Source organism: Colossoma macropomum, unplaced genomic scaffold (genome assembly GCF_904425465.1).
Source record: "Colossoma macropomum unplaced genomic scaffold, Colossoma_macropomum, whole genome shotgun sequence".
Lineage (NCBI taxonomy): Eukaryota > Metazoa > Chordata > Actinopteri > Characiformes > Serrasalmidae > Colossoma > Colossoma macropomum.
In genome coordinates, this window is record NW_023494794.1 from 22,169,694 (window position 1) to 22,185,468 (window position 15,775).

Here is a 15,775-nt window from a genome sequence, read left to right on the forward strand (position 1 = left end):
AGTTCTTCTCCCACCCGTTTTCCGACAAGTCGCGCCTTCTGCGCTGTGATTGGCTAAGATTTCGCCGTAGGGCGTTCTTGAACGCTACAAGCCAATCGGAGCGCAGAAGGCGTTCCAGTACTGTAGTTTTAATTATTTTAAGTGTAAGATGCTTAAAAGTTGATTCGTCATTTTAAATGACTTACTCTCAAATTTGGACATTTCTTGATGATTCCTCGATGTAAATATAGTCATTCAGAGTGGTCTGATGTGAAACTCACTAAATTAAAGCGCAAGTTACTTATTTTTCATCATTCTACATCTTTTTATTGAAGGGCAGCTTCACCAACTTTTCCAAATGTCTGCCTACATCAATTGTTTAGATGTAAACAAAGTCGTTCAGAGTGGTTTGGTGTGAAATGCTCCGTTCTAGACAAACTTACAGACTCTAATTTCTTTAGAAAAGAAAAGAAGAATAGAAAAGCAGTCACAATGTCTACGACACAAATAAAGCCATTTTATTCACCATCCAAAACCACCAGGGAACCTACACGTTTCCAGAGTTTTTAAATGGAATTTTGATGATGATAAAATAGAGATAAACTTGAAAGGAAAAAAAAAATGGGGACTATTTTTCCAACAGCCTGTATGTAGGCTACCATTCTGTCCTGTATGTTAAAACATAGCCTGAAGCCAAATCTTATCTCAAAACTATTGCAGAAAATGTCTCAGGCATCAGGCAGCATATTCATAACCATTTTGTAATAACCTTCTAATATGTAGCTTTAGGAATTAAAGGGGAACTTCACCAAATTTTCAAAAGTTCCAGATAATTATATGGCTAAGATGTAAACAAAGTCATTCAGAGCGGTTCAGTGTGAAATGCTCTGTTCTAGAGAAACAGAACAGTTCACAGTGGTGGTGATAGGAACCAGATGTCCACCTCTAAAGGCTCCCTTACAGAAAGTTATTACATGGAATGATTATAAATACGCTGCCTGATGTCTGAGACACTGATTTATGATAGTTTTGTGATAACGTTTTGGCATAAAATGCCTTATTAATCCATTTATTTTAATCACATGACTTTATGGTGGAGGGGTACATGGAGGGTACTGTAAGACAAAATAGGCCCCAAAGAAATCCTGTTTTTTTCAGATGTTCCACTATTTTACAATCATCAACATCACATATAAAACTCAGAAGACTCGTGTAGGTTCACTGGTGGTTTTGGATAGTAAACAAAATGACCATATTTGTGTTGTAGACATGGTGACCCCTGGTTCCTATCAGAGTCCAAATTTCTCTACAACAGACCATTTCATATCAGACCACTCTGAATGACTTTGTTTACATCTTAACAACTAAAGTAGGCAGACATTTGGAAAAATTGGTGAAACTGCCCTTCAGCAAAAAGATGTAAAGCGCTATAAAAACAAGGAACTTGTGCTTTAATTTATGTGTTAAAAATTAATAACTAGTTGCACATTATGTGCTATTATTACGTGTTATGTATATTATAATGTACATTTATTTATTTATTGTTTATTTATTTATTTTTCTTTTTCTTTTTCCTCTGCTTCTGGTGTTGTTTTATGGAGTCATTTAGTCTTTAACTGTCACAGTATTGTGATTAATGTCTCTGTTAATATTGGTTTTTGCATAAAAAAAATAATTACATTAAAAAAACGCTAGCCAGTGTGGTAGCGCAGAAGGGGCGGGGCTTTACGTTTCAACAACGGCGGTTTTGATGGAACTTTTAGCCAATCGTAGCGCAGGAGGGTGTGGTTTGCCGGAATACGGGTGGGAAAAATAGCCTAACACGTCATGGGAGTGTCCCAAACCGCACGTCCTGCTGCTCTCTGCATCTCTCCCATCCGCTGTAAACCAAATCGAAGCCACAGAAGTTGAGGGCGACCTTTCATAAAGAATAAAGTCAAAATACTCACTTTCTGAGCAGATATAGTTAAACAAAGCCCTCAAATGTTCATTTAAATTATAGAGGCAAGAGCACAGAGTAAGAGTGCGAGACTAGACTTCAAGAAATAAGGCACCAAGACAGAACTTTAATCCTCATTATAGTCGACTATATGCTGTTTAACACTACCGCTGTGTGAAGTGTCATTATGCCATAAGGTTAAAACTCTAAAACAGACTTTAGTGTGGCTTAATCGCATATTATCATGCATAATCCAGATATTAATTACAAATGTGTTGAAATTATACATGGATATTTACTAGACAGCTACTTATGAGATATGTTTATTTATGTATATTTAATGAGACATGTAAAAAGAAGTAACCAACAGACTCATGAGCAGGGATGGAAGTCATGCTATTCACCAATCGGCCATAACATTAAAACCTTGTTTCTACGCTCATTGTCCATTTTATCAGCTCCACTGACCATATAGGAGCACTTTGTAGTTCTACAGTTACAGACTGTAGTCCATCTGTTTCTCTGCATACTTTGTTAGCCCCCTTTCACCCTGTTCTTCAGTGGTCAGGACCCCCACTGACCCTCACAGAGCAGGTACTATTTGGGTGATGGATCATTCACAGCACTGCAGTAACACTGAAGTGGTGGTGGTGTGTTAGTGTGTGTTGTGCTGGTCTGAGTGGATCAGACGCAGCAGTGCTGCTGGAGTTTTTAAACACTGCGTCCACTCACTGTCCACTCTATTAGACACTCCTACCTTGTCTGTCCACCCTGTAGATGAAAGATCAAAGACAGTAGCTCATCTGTTGCTGCACAGTTTGTGTTGGTCATCCTCTAGTCCTTCATCAGTGGTCACAGGACGCTGTTGGCTGGATATTTTTGGTTGGTTGACTATTCTCAGTCCAGCAGTGACACTAAGGTGTTTAAAAACTCCAGCAGCACTGCTGTGTCTGATCCACTCAGACCAGCGCAACACACACTAACACACCACCACCACGCCAGTGTTACTGCAGTGCTGAGAATGATCCACCACCCAAATAGTACCTGCTCTGTGGTGGTCCTGTGGGTTCCTGACCATTGAAGAACAGGGTAAAAGGGGGCTAAAAAAGTATGCAGAGAAACAGATGGACTACAGTCTGTAACTGTAGAACTACAAAGTGCACCTATATGGTAAGTGGAGCTGATAAAATGGACACTGAGTGTAGAAACAAGGAGGTGGTGTTAATGTTTTGGTTGATCAGTGTATATTTCACACTTCCACCAGCGGTGGTGCGGTTCTGGGTTCAGTTTTTGCATTTCATACCCTGATAAATATGAGTAAATGGATGAAAGTGAACTGGACACAGATCAACACGCCTGAGAGGTTTGATACACTTAGCCTCAGAGCCTTTATTCACAGAGAGCGGTTGTCTTGCTTCTTATACTGAGTAAGAGTCTGCTTGAATTCATTTACATTCACAACCCAGTGACAATGAGCATATGCAAAACAGAAACTGATCCTAAACCAGGCTTGGCTCAAATTTCAGTTCCAAAGAATACGTCTTTAAAGAGCCCATAGCTCCGAATACCAAACAGTGCGCACTTTTCTGAAATAAGGGTTTGATATAATCTGCAAATATTGATAAAGATTTAAAACGTATACCTTAGTCCTCAGTCCATACAGTCAAATAATGGAAATTAAGCTGCAATTTCGCTGTTTTTGTGATGTCACAAAAACCAATGCATTTACCTATTTCTGCCTGTCCTGGTTACAGCAGGCTCCACCCACTCATGCTGAAGTTATAAGGAGTGTTTCAGCCTTGCTTTTTGAATGCAGTACAATACAGGGCAGCCAAACAGAACAGAGCTCATATAAATATTAATATAAACATTAAAATGGAAATCAAGGAAAAAAATAAACTTAAAAAAAAGAAGAAAGAAAGACGAGTGCTATAAAAGAGCCCACTTTCAAACTTTAGCCAAAATGTGTTTAGTGTTTTTTAATGGACTGAATGACTGACTGACTGACCAATACCCAACATTACCTGAAGCCAACACTGACCTTTTTTTATCTTGTTTGTTTACATTCCTGGTCATATTAAGCAGGGGCATGTCTATGGGTGGGCTGGAGTGGGCGTTGCCCACCCAGAGATGAGCCTTGCCTACCCAGAGGAATCATCAGCCCACCCAATGAAAGCTCTGAAAAACATCACCGCTATAGTGTTGATAGTTTCTATCAAAGTTAATTTTGTCTTTGCACTGCTTTTCCACTGGTCATTTTAAACTTGTGAAAAACAACATTTTGTTGTTGCCCACCCTAATAATTCAAATGCCCACCCAAAGATGACATCCTAGGACCACCTCTGATATTAAGCAAGATTCATCAGATCTTACCATTTAAAAGACAAGTTTCAAAAAACGTTCACCTACCAGAACATATACTGTATGGAAACTAACCGCAAAAAAACCTTTTAATTCAGCGTTTTTGTGATGTCACAAAAGGCAATACATTAACTTATATCTCATTATTCAGTTTAGGCTGATTCAGACTGACGTTTTAAGGCGTGTTTTAGCCTGCACTGTTTTTTGAATGAGGCAGAATACACAACAGCCAATCAGAACAGAGCTCATTTACATACACAATCTTGAAGGACATAGAAACAAAAACAGCCTGTTTAAGAGAGATTTGAAAATGATCATGCAAAAATTAATCATGACCGTTTTTGGTAGATAAATACACACAAACATAAGAAGTGGATCTCAGGGGAAACAATAGAGTATAAGCGTCCTTTAAATTTGCTTAGACTTTTGTGCAAAACTAAAGGAGTGAACTCTCCCCGTCCCACCACCCCCACCTATCACAGAGAGAAAACACTCAGCTAGCCCAAAGACCCTCCATGATAGTGTTTCACTCGGAAATTCATCACAGTGTGGAAGGAAAATGAGTCACGACTTCCCATTCACATTAACTTTTAGTGACACACCATTCTTAAGATTTACTCACCGGACACTTTTTTGGAAACCCCTTGTGACGCCACCTTGCTGGTGTACAGTTAGAGACTAAGGCTCTGTATCTGCTGCAGAGTTTGTTATCCATCGTCTAGCTTAGTTTCTGACCACAGAGCCACTCCTGTCTGGATATTTTTGGGTGGCGGTCCACTCTCAATCAAGCAACACTGGTGTGTGCAAAATGCCCAACAACACCACTGTGTCTCATAGCAGCACCAGACAAACCACCACGTGAGAGTCACTGCTGTGCTGAGAATAGACCACCACCCACATAATATCTGGACAACAGTGGTCAGAAACTGACCAATGAAGAATGGGATGAAGAGCAGATGACATTGTACAGCAACAGATGGGTTACAGTCTGTTATTGTGCACTTATATAGTGGACCTATAATATAGGTTGAGCTCATAAAGTGGCAAGTGGCTCCCTTGAGAAAGATTGATTAAAAAAAAAACTACAAATCTAACCTTTAATTGAAGTAAATATAGTCAGAGAAAACAAAAGCCCTTATTTACATTTTTTAGAAAACCAGATTTTAACAATTTCTGCCACCTCTAGAAATGCTTATGAACAAACTATAACTAAAGGATGTTTCCATTTATAGCCTATTTGAGTGTTCAGAAACTTAAGTGTTCATCCATCACCTCCGGTTACACTAGGGCATAAATATGAGGTGACACACAGACATTTATCCTTCCTCTTATGAATGAATTTTTATGAAAGGATTTTTTCCTATCATCAACATTCGTCAACACTGAGAAGACTGGAGCGTACACAAATAAAATGAGACAAAAGTGTGCTGACCTACAGCTGACGGCTATTACCAAAATAACTGTATGCATGAAAATGCCAATATCCACTGTGAGGGGAAAAATGAATAAAGTTTAAAACAACCAGAGTTGTAGTGAACTTGCCTGGATATTTGCCCCTATGCACAGTGAGGAGGAAGACGGCAGCATTTTGGCATCACCATGCCAACAAACTATTTGGAAGGCATGTCTAACCCCAGACGTAGTGCTAGCCACTACTGGAACTCAGCTGAAGCATAAATTGGACGTCATTCATCAACATCTTAAGATGTTTCTTAACCCTTGTGTGATATTCAGGTCTGTGGGACCCATTTTCAATGTTTACCAAAAGAAAAAATGATGCAATTTATTATTTCAACCTCAGATTCTTTGTCCTTTGCTCATTTTCTGTGAAGAGAATATAAAATAACACATTTTCAGTGTGTTCACTCTGTTCACCCCCCACACATTTATATTACACGTGGTGTTGGGGTGAACCCACGGGGAATAAAAGTGTGGAGGTGCTGTGTCCTTCACTCTGTTCTCCTCCTACATGGCCTGTTAGTGTGTGTGTGTGTCTGTGTGTGTGTTTGTATACGTGTGTGTTTGAGGGTGGAAACATGGACAGGCTGCTGACTGGCTACAGCTGCTAAAGGAGAACCCTACGCTGGCCAGTTGTGATATTTTAAACATCTGGCATTTTTACATAAATTGTTATGGCTGTATTGATATAAAAAGCAACAATGCAGTGGGTCCACCAGACCACTGAGTGACAAACACATCAATACCACACAAGGGTTACATCTGTTCTTGAGAAAGGTCCTAAGAAAAAGTCTACATCAGGTTCACGACGTGTTCTTAAACCGCAGAACTGTTCTCACCTTTGTGCTCTTGAGTGTGTAGATTCTGTTCTTACCTGAGAACAAATCCCAAATAAGAAAACACTGGCGAATGTCAGAATCTTTGTGAAAAACTGCATAAGTGGGTTTTCAGAAGAAATTCATTCTTAAGAATGGTTGGTGCATGAGGTCCACTGAGCTTTTTGCCAACAAATACTCAAAGTGGGTTTGGCGTACAGAGAAGGATGGTTATACAGAAATGGTTATATATTGTTGGCCATGGTGGAAGATCTGTGGTGTTTTAGGGCTGGTTTTCCTCCAAAGGTCCTGAGAAACTTGTTAGGACACATGACATAATGGAAGTACCAGATGTTAAATGAAAATCTGGCTGCCTCTGGCAAAAAGCTAAAACTGGATCATGGTTGGATCTCTCAGCAGGACGATGATCTAAACCACATGTCCAAACCCACACAAAAATGGTTCAATGACCACAGACTTAAGCTTTTGACATTGCCACCCCAGTGCGCTGACCTAAACCCTTACCTACAATTGTGACCTGTTTAAAAACCAAACAACCAAACAAATAAATAAAGGATTTCTTGTGTTTTAGATTATATTTGTGTCAAATGTTGGATTACCTTCATATTTTCAGTGTGAAACTGAGCTAATTAACCAAGACAATCTTTTTTTTTTTTACTCCTCTTTACTAAGGGTGCCAATGATTATGGAGCTGACTGAATATAGTGGACCTATAAGGTAGACGGACCTCATAAAGTGTTCAGTGAGTAGAAGTCCAAGGTAAGTGGACATTGAATGTATTGCTTAAGACTCACTCAGGCCACAGGTTAACAGTTTAACAGTCACTTTAATATTCTTTTAAAAATATAATATTCCATTGGTGAGATGCATAAAGAGGCAAAACAGGTGGGACAGACAGACAGATCGACAGCCTTGCCGTACGACCAAAAGGCCAAAGCTGACAGCAGCGAGTGGATGAGCTCACCGCTCTGATTGCTAATCAAAACCTGGAGCTGCCAAGAACTCCAAAACTCCCAGATCTGCTCCAGAGAGCTCCTCTCGGACAGGGAGAGCAGACAGCTCGGTTACAGCAGCCTCCATACACACAGAATAGCCCTCACCTTAGAGTCTCATTATTATCTATGAAAAATCAGTCAAAGGTCTTGATATAAACGCACATAAAAGTCCTGTGTAAACATGAGCGTATGTACTCTAACACGCACAGGCAGGCTGGTTGTTGTAAAGAGACCAGTATGTGCGTGATGTGTGCGGTCAATCATCGATGAAAGTGATGCGGCCAGGCCCTTCGCTCTTCATCCATCGTCTGTAGCGTTTCCACCGCGGGTCCATGGCCATCTTCATCTTCATCTCCTCCTCCTGCTCTTCTCTATATACCTGCAACAGCAACATGCGAACCTCGATCAATACCAGAAACCGCAGGAAAATGATTTGTTTACAGTATTCTGAGTTTTTCTTTGCACATTTTACAATAATCAAGATTGTCTGTCTTAAAAGCAACAAAATAAGATAAAAACAACTGTTAAACCAGCACAACTGTCCCCTTACCCCAAACATAGGCAATCAGCCAAAATATGTTTGGAGTTGAAATTGTGCTTCTTATGCACTAAAGCTACAAGTCCAATGTGAGTTAAAGAGTAATAGAAGACCAAACCAGAATGTTTGTAAAGATAAATATTGGCTAAACGTCTGGGTGGATAACAGACCTTTAAACTTATTTTAAAGAGAATAACGTTATAATTTAAAAGACAACTTGGACCAGAACAGCTTTAGTAGCATACAGGTTTGCTAATATCATCAGCAATGAGATCAGGAGCAACATAGCTACCTTCCTCTCATAGCTACAGTGCAACAGGTTAATGATTAACAAAGTAAAGTGAACATAACTAAAGTTAACGAGCAAGCACAACTAAAGTTAACGAGCCAGCATTACTAAAGTTAACGAGCCAGCATTACTAAAGTTAACGAGCAAGCACAACTAAAGTTAACGAGAAAGCATAACTAAAGTTAACGAGCAAGCTTTACTAAAGTTAACGAGTGAGAACTACTAAAGTTAACGAGTGAGTGTTACTACAGTTACCAAATGAGCATTAACAAAGTTAACGAGTGAGCATTACTAAATTTAATGAGAACATTAACAAAGTTAACAGTGAGTTAGCATCAAAAAAGTTAATGTTTCAATATGTTAACATTAACAAAATTAATAAATTAGCATTAATAAAGCCAGTTTGCATCAATAAAGTTAATAAGTCAGCATCAATAAAACAAATTAAATTAGCATTAGAAACACTGATACAAAATGCCGCTAAAATATCGCTGAACTGAAAAGCAAAATCCCAGTATGTTACAATCCATAATAAAAATCATAAAATATAAATGATAACATTCCAAAACTGACGCAGCAGAAACATTCAGCTGGATGCACCGCGAAACAAACCACTTCTCTTACAAACCCACCTCATAGTTTTCCTTAATCCACAGCTGGCGCTCCAGGAAGGTTCGCCTGAGGTGATCGTCCAGGCTGTCGAACTGAGCCTGCGACATCTTCATGTTCTTGCGGATGATGTACAGCTTCTCCTCCTCTCCGTACTCCTCTCCGCGAATGCTGAAGCGATAGACCCACGAGCAGTACCACGCCACGTAGGTGCACAGGTAGTACGGGAACAGAATGATCTTACAGAGGAGAATGTCGGAGATGTTGGGCTTCTGGTAGCCCCCTTTGATGTCTATCTTGTTTTTGATGATGTCTCGTATGATCTCCTCCTCCTCCTCGCGGATCTCCTCTTTGGAGCGCCGGTTCTTGCCCTTCTCTTTGGTGCGGTTTAACAGGCCTTGCTGCTTGGCCAGCTCGGTCGCCTGGATGCGATACTTTGGGACGGTGGTGAGATAGTTGATGGCTTCAGTGTAGCTGCTCCACCAGCTGTAATACTGCGGAGAAAATCAGATGGTGTCCATAAAGAGTACTGTGTGAAAATATTAGGCAGCCAGAAACATAATTTCAAACTATTTATAGCAGTAAGCATGCCAGATGAAACCTACCTGAAAAAGTGAGATTGCGCACACAGTTACGAGAATGACTATCCTAACGTCCACTTTGGGTGCCAGCCTTCTCCTGTAGTAAGTGTAGTAGTGGCTGTAATATTCCTCTGGGTGATCCAGCATGTAGTCATAGTCCTTGCGTGATTCTTCATCCTGTAAATGACAATATAAATCTTGCATTAACTTCATATACTATTCAAAATCAATGTGTTAAATGTAATTACAGGCCTGTGCCAGTAAGTAAGTCCTCTTATTCAGGTAACCGTGTGGAAAGTAACCGCAGTAAACTGTTCAACTGGACAGTTTTTATTTATGTCACTGTTTCATCCGGTAATTTTGTGATGGTCCTTTATTCTTTATTTTAGTCTTCAACTTGACCAAGAAGCTGTAATTAATCTAGAAAGAATGAAATTATTAACGTCACACAAACTTTACCTACTTTAGTTTTTGTGGTCACTTCTTCTCCAAAGCCATTTCGGCACAAAGCTGAAGTTAGCTTCTCATTTGAATTTACCGATCCACCTTAAATGGTGCAGCAGTTACATTCTGTCCCCTGAGTGCGAGAGTTTAACTGCTGCACCATTTAAGGTGGACCAGAATTTGAATAAGACGCTGGCGAACCGGAAGCCAATTTCAGCCTCAACATTTGCCTGAGATTGTTCGAACGAGATGAACGAGAGCCAAAATGTTTTTTTCGTACCTAATTTTACGTTTTTCCTGAGAAGTAACTTTTCTGATGTGTGAAACCTGATGCTGATGAAGTAAATCAATAAACGAAAGACATTTTTAAACCGGTGGTAAAATGTTTTTATTGTCTCTGCTGTTACCACGGTAACTGTGCTAATCGCCACCGGGCCCAGGACTAGACCCACATTTGGTTTCCTAAAAAAAAACTTTCAATGGAGGCAATAAATGAGATACGCAAGCCTGAAAGAACTTTTTAAAGTTTAATAAATCTCCACATAATGTAAAGCTTTTATGAATTATACTTAAAAGTTTTTGCCTGAACTGTATTTGGTAACCTTTATTTTTAACAGTGCACTATGAACTGATTTCAACCCGATTTCAACCATTACAAGAATTAATTAAGCATTTTGGTTGAACAAAGAAAAGTATGTCAGAAACATGAAAACGAGCGGTGCTCAGCTGTGAATTCACACAGATTACATTACTTATGTACACAGAGTGTGAAGTCAATGTGAATCATATGGCATCTTCCTTCTGTGCTGAGTGGAACCAAAGTCCATATAAAGAAAGTCTGTTCACTCAGCAGCCATCTTTGCAACGTCACCAAGCAGGTATTTCCAGACCTACAAGACCAGAATCCTATTTTTTTTTAAATGGGATCAGACCAAAATACTTGATACTGAAAGTCAAATTATCATTTCAAAAACATATCTGAAATAACTGATAAAATCTGATAAAAATCTCATGAATAGTTTGTAGTGTTTGGCTCAGAAATGCACAAACACGTCCACAACACGGGGGAGTCTTTCCCTTTATCCTTTCATAAAGTGACCACATTGGTTTAACCACATGTATATCTGTATTCAGGGGTGGTCTTTTAACTAGGCAAAGTTAGGAAGCCGCCTAAGGCCCCCAGGGCCCCTAAATACTGTAGATACTGTATGTGGTGATTTTAAAACGGCCTGTTCTGAAATACATATGCCTTTTAAAAATAGCTGTTATTTGCAATTGTAGTGATTATTTTCAGTAATGTGAGTGCAGCCCCCCCAATCACGGTTATAACGGGATATTTAAGGTTATGAGGTGACACAACCGCGTAAAGACAGACGGGTATTGAAAAGGTTATTAAGCAGTAATCTACACTATGGGTGGGAGGTTCTTCTGGGTGTTAAGAAGGAAAATCAAATAAAGTTTTAAAAGTGCAGCAAAGAAACAAAAAATTGGGAGGAAAGCAAAAAGTTTGGCGCTACACTCTCAAAGCTAACTTTCAGTCAGAACAGAGAACTGCAGTGGCTCAGACTGTACATAAGGCTAGTGCTGATGTTAGTATAGCTCCAAAAAGTAATATATTCTCTCAGAGTGTAATGGGACTACATTAATTACTTCTTTCCAGAAAAGTCATTTTATCACTCCTTACTTTACTTCTATGTTCTGTGATATTTTGGCTTATTTCAAGCAATATTTCTTAAAACAAACAAAACGATGTGGCAATACAGTGAGATAATTTCATATAATAAAAGTAGAAATTATCTAGAAATAAATTGAATAATCTCATAATATTTTTATCGCAATCTCAAAATGAGAAATTAGACAAGATCAATAGATTTAAGATGATCTCACTTGCCAACACTAAAAAGTGATGTGCTAAATAACAGCACACTTACTTTTGTTACCCATTTTAACACTGTTGTACTGTTTTCTGATTAAAAGTAACACAGAATGTGTTTCCTCCAACTGAACACACTGATGTGTCTAGTCAGAGACAGAATGTGTTGTTTTTTAACACGTCTGTTTTTAGAGTGACGATATCACTTTCTGCAGTGTAGACAGCTGAGTCACTCATTTAAAAATGTACATTCGGGGGGCTCCATTCCCGTCTTCCGACTACACTCTTAAAAACAGATGGCTCTTCAAGGGTTCTTTAGGAAAAGCAAAGGTTCTGTTTAGAACTATGAGTCCGTCATAGACCCATTTCATGTTTAGAAGGTTCTCTGCATGGTGAAATGGTTCTTCAGGTAGATGGAGGATGTGTTGTGTTGTATATGGTTCTATATAGAACTGTTCAGAAACTGGTTCTATATAGCACCAAAAAGGGTTCTTCTATTGTTACATGCTTGACATCATCATGATAGAAGAACCCTTTTTGGTGCTATCTAACAGAGAAAAAGAAGAACCAATAGGGATACAGTTTAAAAAGTACTAAAGACTAACTTTTGTTCAGTGTTTTGCACACCGTTCACCAAATCCAGTCAGACAGGGCTGATTTTGCTCTCTTTATAGGGAAACATGCAGGTGGTCAGTGCTCTGCTACTGCACAGTCACTCTCACTGCGCTCGTTAGACTGTCAACACTGCAGATATTCCTAGTTTTTATACTTATTGTGTTGTAAACTACCTCATACCACTTAGTTCAATACCTGCTCTCATGTAAATACAACAAGTCTGTCTTATATGCTGTGTAAATACACAAACTGATAAACGTCTATTTCTACTCACACACTTTAACTTATGTCTATTTTATTTCTGCCTAATATATGCAAGTTATATATATATATATTTATATAAAATATATGTGCAATTCTATGTATTGCTACACTGCAATATCCATCTATCTATCTATCTGTCTGTCTATCTATATGTACTGACTGTATCTAAGATACGTTCAGAAAAGTGTATTGTACTGTATTGTCATACTGCCCAGCCCGAACCCACAGAAACAATTCAGCCAACGTTCACATTACAGGCCTCATTGCTCAAATCCGATCTCTCCAACACAATGGTTCACACTCACTTAGGTAAGTGGTTCTAATCTGTCATTAATGTGGACATTAAGGTGTCCTGAAATGACCCGCATACGCACAACTTACTAAGTAACGTCAAGTGAATGAATCACGAGCGTCACGCGCATCATCAGTAAACAGACTAACGAGCAGAACGAGCCTTCTGTGAAGATCATTAACTCTGATCAGCTCTCAGCTTCATTATTAGAGCGAGAGTGAAAAAGGTGAGATTTAACTTATTAACTTTACAGGCTTTAACTTCTGTTCAGCGCTGCTGCCATGGTAACGCTGAATGACGGCGCAGGCGCAGTGGAAAAAAGGCATGAATTCCGATCTGAGCATCACATTAAGGTTGCATGGCCACGAATCAGATACGTATCCGATCTAGAACCACATATGAAAGTGACTCAGGTCGGATTTGAAAAGATCAGATTTTCATGTCCACGCAGCCCTGAAAACATCAGATCTGAGTCACATTAGGGCAAAAAAATCAGATTTGTGTCACTTCAACCTGGTAATGTGAACGTAGCCTTGTGTGTTTCTGTCAGTTGCTGATGGTTTTGTAATGTGTTTTGGCTTTTTTTTAATGGGCTAATATCACAGTGTAAATGATCCTAATGGTTTATCAGGTGACCACTGGCTGATTCTAAATGCATTCTGTGCTTTCCTAATGGGATCTAAATGTATCCTACAGGAAACTAGTGGTCTCTGTTGAAAACCATTAACCCAATTCCTATTAGAAAGCAAAACCTTTAGGTTTTAATCCTAATAGTTTCTAATGGTCCTTTGTCAGCAGGGCTACTACCACAGTCGGGCCCCCACAGAAGAGTTTAAAGGGAGTCTGCTCTCACTTTCAGAGTCTCGTAGGCCGTGGCGATGAGCAGGAACCTCTGCTGGCCCTCCTCGCCCTCCTCTCCCTGGTAGCGGTCGGGGTGATACTTTCTGGCCAGCTGCCGATAAGCGCGCCCGATCTCCGCCTTGCTGGCCTCTCTGCTCACCCCCAGCACGTCGTAGCAGATCTGCGTCCCGCAGTAAAGCCCTTCAATCAGGGCGGAGGCGGACGGGATCCACACGGCCGCAACGAGGAGCGCAGCCCCGAGTAAACCCACCCGCACCGAGCCCGCTGTGGAAGCAGCCATGTCAGCATAGCGAGCTCTGTCGCGCCTTGAGTGACGTCGGGACGCGTTCACGAGGTCGCTGGTGGGAGTTGTAGTCCTGAAACGTCTCGCTATAGAACTACAGTGACGGCAAGTTCAGTTCTGTTTATCGGATTCTTTTGAACGAATCGAACGACAGATTGAACGATCCGCTGATTCACCAGTCAAGTCAACTTTAATTCAGTTCTATTTAATTCATTTTTAATTTTGTATTCAATCTGAATCAGTTTTTTTTTCTGCCGGAGTACATCCAAAAAACATAAAACATTAAATATAAAATATAAATAAAATACAATAAAATTAAAGGGATACAGTGATCTTTTTTTTTTTAAAAAAAAGGTGTAGCTTAAATGAATATATTGAGGCCACTAGTTACTATATTTTAGGCCACGAATTAGTTTGTTGAATCACAAATTAAATTTTTCATAACTCATAAAACCAATAGAAGTGTTGGTTCCTGATGGTTTTGTAATGCGGTTTGGCTTTTTTAAAAGGTTGATATCTCAGTGTAAAGGATATCCTAATGGTTTCACAGGTGACCAACGGCTGATTTTAAATGCATTTGATAGTATCCTAATGGGATCTAAACGTGTTCTACAGGAAACTAGTGGTCTCTAATGGAAGCCATTAAGCCAATTCCCATTAGAAAACAAAACCATTAGGTTTTAAATAGGTTTTAATCATAATGTTCCCCTTTTCAGCACTTAATTTGTGGCCTTAATATATCACTCGGTGGCCTCAGTGCAGTAATTAGTGGCCATGCCTTATTAAAATATAATCACCACTGTAGGGTGTTATTATTATTAACTTCCATCAAATCAGGATTTCTCAGTAAACTGCATAACTTTAGCCAAAAGTCGAGGATTGTCCTGAACAATGTTTCTGAGTTTGTCAACTGGACAGGCTTATTTTTTCGGCTTAAGCTGTTAGGCTAACCAAGAAATCCCTGGTGATAACATGGAAAGCGTTTCTCCACAGTGTCCTGTCGTCTGTTTGGGCCCTTAATCCAGTGTTGTGTACAATATATCAGAGTGATATGAACGTTTGGGCTAAATTCCTAATGCTGCCTTCACTCACCATTATAAGTCACCTTGGATAAAAATGACTCCTAAATACTGCCGACATATTTGGCACACCAAAGAATAATAATAATAATAATAATAATAATGTTTATTATTTTTTTATTATTATTATTATTGGTACATCCCTGCGGGTATACATTTTGATAAATATTGTATTCTGGTGATACACTAGCAGTTCGCGACGTGACACTTTTTCTGCAAATTGTCCATAAATTCAACCAGGCAATGGGGTGCATTCAACTAGCCAATCAGAGCTCAGGAGGGGAAACTGGAACATTCAGATTGTAGTAAAGGGATTCGAATAGCCAATCAGAGCTCAGGAGGGGAAACCGGACCATTCAGATTGTAGTAAAGGGATTCGAATAGCCAATCAGAGCTCAGGAGGGGAAACCGGACCATTCAGATTGCAGTAAAGGGATTCAAGCAGCCAATCAGAGCTCAAGAGGGAAAACCGGACCATT

At 39.5% G+C, this 15,775-nt stretch overlaps 1 protein-coding gene across 1 annotated transcript; it reads right to left on the reverse strand.

The window, feature by feature from the left end:
• Window positions 1-7,379: 7,379 nt before the first annotated feature.
• On the reverse strand, window positions 7,380-14,225 carry dnajc25 (DnaJ (Hsp40) homolog, subfamily C, member 25). The gene is made up of 4 exons (XM_036580593.1): window positions 13,927-14,225; window positions 9,610-9,762; window positions 9,028-9,498; window positions 7,380-7,947 (listed from the first exon to the last, which is right to left on the reverse strand). The coding sequence occupies exons 1-4, from the start codon at window positions 14,212-14,214 to the stop codon at window positions 7,825-7,827; spliced, it is 1,035 nt and encodes a 344-aa protein (XP_036436486.1). The 5' UTR covers window positions 14,215-14,225; the 3' UTR covers window positions 7,380-7,824.
• Between the last annotated feature and the right edge of the window lie 1,550 nt (window positions 14,226-15,775).